The sequence below is a fragment of the Propithecus coquereli genome, unplaced genomic scaffold, assembly GCF_000956105.1.
Source record: "Propithecus coquereli isolate 6110/MARCELLA unplaced genomic scaffold, Pcoq_1.0 Scaffold459, whole genome shotgun sequence".
In the NCBI taxonomy this organism is placed as follows: domain Eukaryota; kingdom Metazoa; phylum Chordata; class Mammalia; order Primates; family Indriidae; genus Propithecus; species Propithecus coquereli.
In genome coordinates, this window is record NW_012150385.1 from 1,645,479 (window position 1) to 1,653,698 (window position 8,220).

Here is an 8,220-nt window from a genome sequence, read left to right on the forward strand (position 1 = left end):
TGGGCGCGCGCACGGACGCCGCGGTGCGAGGCGCGTGCACTTGTCCCTAACGGCTTTGCTCGCTGAGTTCCGTCTGGGACACTGGAAACCGCGGAGTTTCTGTGGGGGAGGTTGCGGAGTTGATTTCGCGGCGTCCGGCTCTGGGAGAGGCGAAAAGCCGTCGGGGGTGGGGTGGGGTGGGGAGGTGAGGTGTCTGCGAGGCCGGAGCACAGCCCCGGCATGAAGAAGATCTTCGGCCTCGGGAGTCGGCGGGGCGGGGCGCCCCGGGGCTTCCTCAGCAGCCTGCTGAAGGTCCGGGGGAACAACATCAGCTGTGAGACTGTTGACACGGACAGCGTCTTCTCGGAGCCCAACTACCACATCCGAGACCGCCATCTCGGCAAGATCCACAGAGCCGCCTGCCAGGGTGAAGTGGAAAAAGTGGAGATCCTCTTGCTGAAGAAAAAAAGTGGCGTGGATGAGCGGGATAAGAAGAACAGGTGCCAGGGACTTCGAGCCCCGGGCTGGGGCCGGCTGTGGGGGGTGTGGGAGACGCGCCCCTTCCTGGGCTCAGCCAGGGGAGCCCGAGCCCTCCTGTCACCGAGGGTGCCCGGCGTCCTTCCCTCCGCAGGCTCCTCAGCCTCTGGGGCGTGGAAACGTTGGGCAGGAGCCCCCAGGCCACCTATGAGCAGCAAAAGAAAACGCTAGCTCGTTTTCCATCCACTTACAGTTCCTCTTATAGAGCACATTATTGACATTTTAAGTGATTTAACTAACAAAATTAAGTGTCTGCAGCCTTTCATTATTTTTTTATTTCAGTAGATTTAGGGGGTAGAAGTGTTTTCTGTTACATGGATGAATTATGTAATGCTGAGGTCAGGGCTTTCAGTGTACCTGTCACCAGAGTATTGTACCTCGTACCTGATCGGTAGATTTTTATCTATCATCGCCCTCCCACCCTCCCACTTCTTAGTTTCCAAAGTCCATTACACCACTTCATGACCATATATACCCCTCGTTTAGCTCCCAATTCTAAGTGAGAACCGTTGGTATTCATTTTTCCATTCCTGAGATACTTCACCTAAAATAACGGTCTCCCGTTCCGTCCATGTTGCTGCAAAAGACGTTGTTTCTTCCCTTTTTATGGCTGAGTAGTACTCTGTGGTGTATATATACCACATTTTCTTTATCCACTCCTCAGTCGATGGGCACTTAGCTTGATTTCATATATCTGCCATTGTGAATTGTGCTGTGATAAACATCCGGGCGCAGGTATCTGTTTTGTAAAATGGCTTCTTTTCGTTTAAGTAGATAGCCAGTAGTGGTATTGCTGAATCAAATGGTGGTTTCATATTTAGTTCTTTGAGGAAGCATTTCATTTTTATTGTACACATTTTAAGACAATGTTATACACATTATAGGAAGGTACACAATGAGGGAAATAATTTCCATATCATTTTCTTGGCTAAAAATTCTTTGGATAAAAATCGAATATCCATTTTATATCAATGTATTTCTGTGAATATATGTTTTGTACTGAGAGGCCTTAGAAAGAAACCTAAAAGTGGAAAGACGGTGCCATGTTCTTGAATAGGAAGATTAATGTTTCTCTTTTGTATTTTTAATTATTTTTCATTTGAAAATATTAAGGGGGCGCAAATGTTTTTGTTACATGGATAGCTTTGCAATGCTGTAGTCAGGGCTGTAAGAGTGTCCATCACCTGAATATTGTTCACTGTACCTGTTGAGTAGGTTTTTACTCCTCTCCTCTTCCCCCAACCCCTTCTTGGTTTCCAACGATTCTTACTTCTTTCTGAGCGCATGAGTGCCCATCATGTAGTTCCAAATTATTAGGGAGTACATGGGTGTTTGTTTTTCCATTCTTGAGATACTTCACTTAGGATAATGATCTACAGTTCCATGCAAATTACTGCAAAATACATTAATTCTTTCCTTCATATGGCTGAGTAGTACACCATGGTGCCTATATATAAACCATGTTTTGATAATCCACTCATGAATTGATAGGCACTTAGGTGGATTTCACATCTTTGCAATTGTGAATTATGCTGCAATAAACATTTGAGAGCAGGTATCTTTTTGACAAAGTGACTTATTTGACTTATTTTCCTTTGGGCAGATGCCCAGTAGTGGGATTGCTGGATTGAATGATAAATCTACTTTAGGTTCTTTGATCAATCCCCATACTATTTTTCATAGAGGTTGTATTAATTTGCAGTCCCACCAACAGTATATAAGCATACATTTCTCTGTGCATCCACACCGGCATCCATTGTTTTTGGACTTTTTAATAATGGTCATTGTGACAGGGGTAAGGTGATATCTCATTGTGATTTTAATTTGCACTTCTCTGATGATTACTGATGATGTTGAGCATTTTATCATATGTTTTTTTGTCATTTGTCTACCTTCTTTTGAAAAGCTTCTGTTTGTGACTTTTGCCCACTTTTTAATAACATCGTTTGTTTTTTCTTGCTGATTTGTTTGAGTTCTTTGTAGATTCTGGATATTAGTCTTTTATCAGATGTATAAATTGTGAACATGTTCTCCCATTCTGTAGGTTGTCTATTTGCTCTGTTTCCTTTACTGTTCAAAAGCTTTTTAATTTAATCGAGTCTTGTTTATTTATTTTTATTGTTGCTGTAATTATCTTTGGGGTCTTAGTCATAAATTCTTTGCCTAGGCCAATATCTATAAGAGTTTTTCCTACATTTTCTTCTAGAATTTTTGTGGTTTTATGCCTTACATTTAACTCTTTTATCTATGTTGAATTAATTTTTGTAAGTAGTGAGAGATAGGGGTCCTGTTTCATTCTTCTGCATGTGGTTATCCAATTTTCCCAGGACCATTTATTGCACAGGGCTTCTTTTCCCCAGGATATGTTTTGCCTGCTTTGTCCAAAATCAGTTGGTTGTAGGGAGATGGTTTTATATGTGGCTTCTCTGTTCTGTTCCATTGGTCTGTGTCTCTGTTCTTGTACCAATACCATGCTGTTTTGGTTACTATAGCCTTGTAGTATAGTTTGAAGTCTGGTAATGTGATGCCTCCAGAGTTTTTCTTTTTGCTTCAGCTTGCCTTGGCTATTTGGGCTCTTTTTTGGTTCCAAACAAATTGTAGAATTATTTTTCCTAGATATGTGAAATGTGAGATTGGTTTTTTGATGGGAGTTGCCTCGAATCTGTAAATTGCTTTGGTTAGTATGGATATTTTAACAATGTTGATGCTACTGATCCACGTGCCTGATATATTTTTCTATTTGTTTCCATTTCTGGAATGCCGGATTTTGTCAAATGCTTTCTTTCTCTGAATCTGTTGAGATGATCATATGATCTTTGTTTTTGCTTCTGTTTATGTGGTGAATCACATTTATTGATTTACATATATTGAACTATCCTTGCATCCCTGGGATGAAGCCCATTTGGTCATGGTGGATTTTTTTTTTTTGATGTGCTATTGAATTCAGTTTGCTAGTAATTTATTGAGGATTTTTGCATCTATATTCATAAGGGATATTGGTCTGTGGATTTTTTTGTTGTTGTTGTGTCCTTTTCAGGCTTTAATATCAAAGTGACACTGGCTTCATAGAATGATTTGCGGAGGAATCCCTCCATGTTGATATTATGGAATAATTTCTGTAATATGGATACCAGCTCTTCTTTGTAGGTCTGGTAAAATTCAACTGTGAATCTACCTGTTCTTGGGCTTTTGTTTGTTGGAAGATTTTTTATTACTGCTTTGATCTCGCTGCTTGTTATTTGTCTGTTCAGGAGTTCTATTTATTCTTGACTGAGTCCTGGGAGGTTGTGTTCTAGGAATTTGTCCATTTCCTCTGTTTTCTAGTTTGTATACAGAGCACTTATTCTAGTATTCCCTGATGATGTTTTGTATTTCTGTGGTATAAGTTGTAATATGTCCTTTTTCATTTCTGATTGTGCTTATTTGGATCCTTTCTCTTCTATTCCTGGTTAATATAGCAAGAGGTCTATCAATTTTGTTTAATTTTTTTAAAGAACCAACTTTTTGTTTTGGTGATCCTTTGTATTTTTTTAGTTTTGTTTTCCATTTCATTTAGTTCTGGTCTAACCTTCATTATTTCTTTTCTTCTGCTGGCTTTGGGTTTGGTTTGCCCTTCCTTTTCTAGTTCTGAGATTTGACATTAGTTCGTTAATTTGTGTTCTTTCTGTCTTTTTGATGTGGGAATTTAAGGCTATGAATTTTACCCTTAGGAATGCTTTTGCTGAATCCTATAGATTTTGATAGCTTGTTTCCCCTTTGTCATTCAGTTGGAGGAATCTTTCGATTTCCATCTTAATGTCATTATTGGCTTGATAATTGTTCACCAGCTGGCTGTTTAATTTCCATGACTTTGTGTAGAATTGAGTGTTTCTCTTAGAATCGACATCTAATTTTATTCCACTCTGGTCTGAGAAGATCCTTGGTATAATTTTTATTGTTTCGAATTTGTTGAGATCTATTCTGTGGCCTAAGATATGATAAATCTTGAAGAATGTCCCATGTGTTGGTGAGAAAATGTATATTCAGTATTTTTTGGGGTAAAATGTTCTCTAAATGTCTGTTAGGCCCATATCTTCTGGAGTGCATGTAAGTGCAGTGTTTCTTTATGTATTTTCTGCTTCAGTGATGTGTCCAACTCTGTCAGTGGGTGTTGAGGTCCCCAGCAATTACAGTGCTGCTGTTTATCTCCTTGCTTGGCCCTTGTAGAATTTGCTTTATGTATCTGGGAGTTCCCATGTGTTAGATGCATATCTATCTATCTGTGTATCTATCTATGTGATGGTTATGTCTTCTTGTTGACTTGCTCCCTTTACCATTATATAATGAGCATCTTTGTCTTTGTTAACCATTGTTGATTTAAAGTCAATTGTGTCTCATATGATAATGGCTACACCTGCTCTCTTTTGGTTTCCATTTGCAAGGAATATTTTTTCCCCATTCCTTTTACATTGAGACTGTGTGTGTCCTTGTGGTTTAGATGTGTTTCCTGGAGACAGGAGATACTGGGGTTGTATTTTGTCATCCATTTAGCCAGCCTGTGTCTTTTGAGTGGCGCATGAAAACCATTAATATTGAGTGATAGAATTAATGGTGGTATGCTGTTTTGTTGATCATGTTGGGCAGTACCTTGTTGCTTTGTTTTCCCTCTTGTGCTATTGTTTGTAAGCATTGTGAGATTGAGCCTTTTTTGGATGATTTTACACTGGTGCATATCTATTGTGGTCATTCATGTATAATGCAGTTCTGAGTGTTTCCTTTAGGACAGGTCTAGTTATGACACATTTTCTCAGTGTTTGCTCGTCTGGAAAAGACATAATTTCTCCATCAACTGTGAAATTCAGTTTTTTAGGATACAAAATTCTAGGCTAGCAGTTGTTCTGTTTACAAGGATTGAAGATGGGGCCCCGATCCCTTCTGGCTTGTAAGGTTTCTGCTGAGAAGCCTGTAGTTAGCCTGATGTGTTTTCTTTTGCTGGTTAGGTGTTGCTTTTGTCTTGCTGTTTGTAGAATTTTCTCCTTCATTTTGACTTTTGCCATATTGATTACCATGTGTCTTGGAGAAGTCCTATCTGCTATGAATCTTCCCAATGTTTGGTGACCATCATATATCTGGATGTCTGAATCTCTGACAACACCAGGGAAGTTTTCCTAAAAATTCCCTCAAATAGGTCTTCCATGATTTTTGCTTTCTTCTTCTTTTTCCATAGGAACACTTATAATTAGTAATGTTAGTTCACTTCACATAATCCCATATTTCTGTAAGTGATTGCTCAGTCTTTTTTATTGTCTTTTCTGCCTCCTTGAATGTCTAGGGTAGCTTGAATGACTGGGTCAGCCTTCTCTTCCAGCTCTGAGCTTCTTTGTTTTCCTTAGATTAGTCTGTTGTTGAAGCTTTCTGCTGTGTTTTGAAATTCTCTAAATGACTGTTTTGTTTAAGTTCTATTATATCCTTTCTTATGTTGTCTAGCTCCCTAGTGACTTTTTCATTGATTTCCTGAGTTTTTTTTTTTTTTTGGTTTATTTTTGTTGGTTTTAAACTTTCGATTCAATTCCATTCATCATATTTGCCATCCATCCATATTCTGAATTCCATTTCTGTCATTTCAGCAATTTCATTGTGGTTGAGTCCACTACTGTAATTCCACTGTGATTCCTTGGAGGTGTCGTACTATTATGTTTTTTTTTGTTGTTGTTGCCAGGGTTCTTTTCCTGGTTTTTTCTCATCTGAATCATCTTTTCTTGGCTCAGGAGTAATAGGTTTTCAGGGCAACTGTTCTCCTTTGCTGGGAACTGTCCTGCTTAATTAGAAGAGGAGCTCCCTAGAAGGCACTGTGTTCCTATTCTGAAATGTTGACATGGCAGGGGAGGGATGTGTGCTCTAACAGCCTGTACTGCAGCTGTTCTGTTCTGTCCTGTTCACCTGTGATTGCCTCAGTTCCATCTGGTATTGGATGATCTTTGTGTAGGGTGGTGGGTTATTCCCCACCTTGTAGCAAGTTCAAATAGGGGGCTGGGAGAGACCCTCTCCACAGAGGCTGGTGTTGTGGGGATTGCTCTGCCTGAAGTCTCTCCACAGAGTTCACAGTGGCGGTTGAGTGAGACTATTTAGGCAGTAGTTGTGGTTGCCCAGGCTTTGAGTTTTTGCTGGAAGCAGGTCAAGGTGTATTGGCGGCTCAAGTCTAGGGGTCACTGGTGAGCTGTTGGACCTTGGAGTAGTTTCACCAGCCCAGCAGCAGTGGTGGAGATTCAGGGGTGAGGTCTTTGGGTCCAAGTGCAGTGCTGCAGTCTTGGGAGTGGTGTCCCAGGCCCTACAGGAGCTCTGGAAGCCCAGGGTGGAGCCTCAGAGCTGGAACTGGGGGGACTATTTTTCTCAAAATGCGAGCTCTTTCTATGTTTATCGGTTTTACATAAGCCAAATAAAAATTCAAGGTTTTAAATTTTTTGAATTACACATGATGTCTTTTGAAATTCTGATGATTTTATGAAAATGTTTATAATGGAATGAAGAAGGACTTGCCCTTCTAAATAGCAGTGTGGGTGTTAATTTTCACAAATTAATTATTTACTAATAGCTGAAAAGAAAGATATATAAATGGAACAGAACAGAAAATCCAGAAACACCCAAATATATGTAAGAATTTAGAAGTTGATAATGGTGACATTTTATATTAGTGGGAAAAGATGAATTATTCATATAAGAAATATTTGTTAATTCTTTAGAGAAAACTAGTTAGATTTTATGTCACAAAATAAGTTCCTAATGGAATATAGATTAAAACATTTAAGTATAAATATGATAAAAGTACTAGAAATAAACAAAAATGCTTATTTATACAGACACAATTTTATGGCAAGAAAAATCTTCCTAATAATGACCTCACAAGCAAGCATGGTGTGGGTTGATTTAGCAAAATAAAAATTAAAGCACATTGTGTATTAGAAAAAAATTAACAAGTAAAAGATAATATAATTGCAAGCCACTTATAACACGTACGTATCAAATAAAAATATGTCTTAATTCTACAGAAAAATTTTCAAATCAATAAGACAAAACTAAACTCTAATTTAAAATTGGGCAAAGACTTTTTTTGACCTATGTCCATAGGAAAAAATATTTAGTGTTCTCAGTAAGAGAAGGAATTTAAGTAAAAATAGGAATAGAATACTGTTTTCTATTCACAAAGTTTGTGAGGATTCAGAGCATTGGTACTTTCAGTGCTGCCAAACATCTAAGTTGCTGATGACTTTCCAAATAGCTTGGTGGTAAGTTCCACATTTTAAAAATGTGTATGTCCCTTACTTATCAATTCCATGACACTAAGTTATCTTCAGAAAATAGTGAGAGATACATGCAATTTGTTTTTCCTCAGCATTGCTTAAAATAGCAAAGTATTAAGTTGAACCCATACAATGGATTTTATAAATAAATTTCAGTTCATTGATAGGATGGAATAATATGTGACCATTAAAGGTGGTTTTAGTTACAGAAGTATGTTCATATGCAAAGATGTACTTTGGTATATCAAATGAGAATAAAAATCAATTTGATTATACATAAACACAAAGAGACTATGGTCTTGTGTTAGCCAACAATATGTACAAAATGTGATGTAATTTTTTATTTCCAGGCATTTGTATTATAAGTGAATTTTTTTCTTTTTTCTTATCTGTGATTTCTCCAATGAGTATACATAAAAGCTCTAGT

The 8,220-nt window shown here is 38.3% G+C and overlaps 1 protein-coding gene across 1 annotated transcript in view; it reads left to right on the forward strand.

Moving 5' to 3' along the window:
* The first annotated feature begins 219 nt into the window (after positions 1-219).
* Positions 220-8,220, forward strand: part of LOC105818888 (ankyrin repeat domain-containing protein 26-like) — a 105,813-nt gene continuing 97,812 nt past the window's right edge. Inside the window, exon 1 of the mRNA XM_012655023.1 lies at positions 220-479. Within this exon, the coding sequence (XP_012510477.1) occupies positions 220-479 (260 nt within the window). The remainder of the gene's footprint in view (positions 480-8,220) is intronic.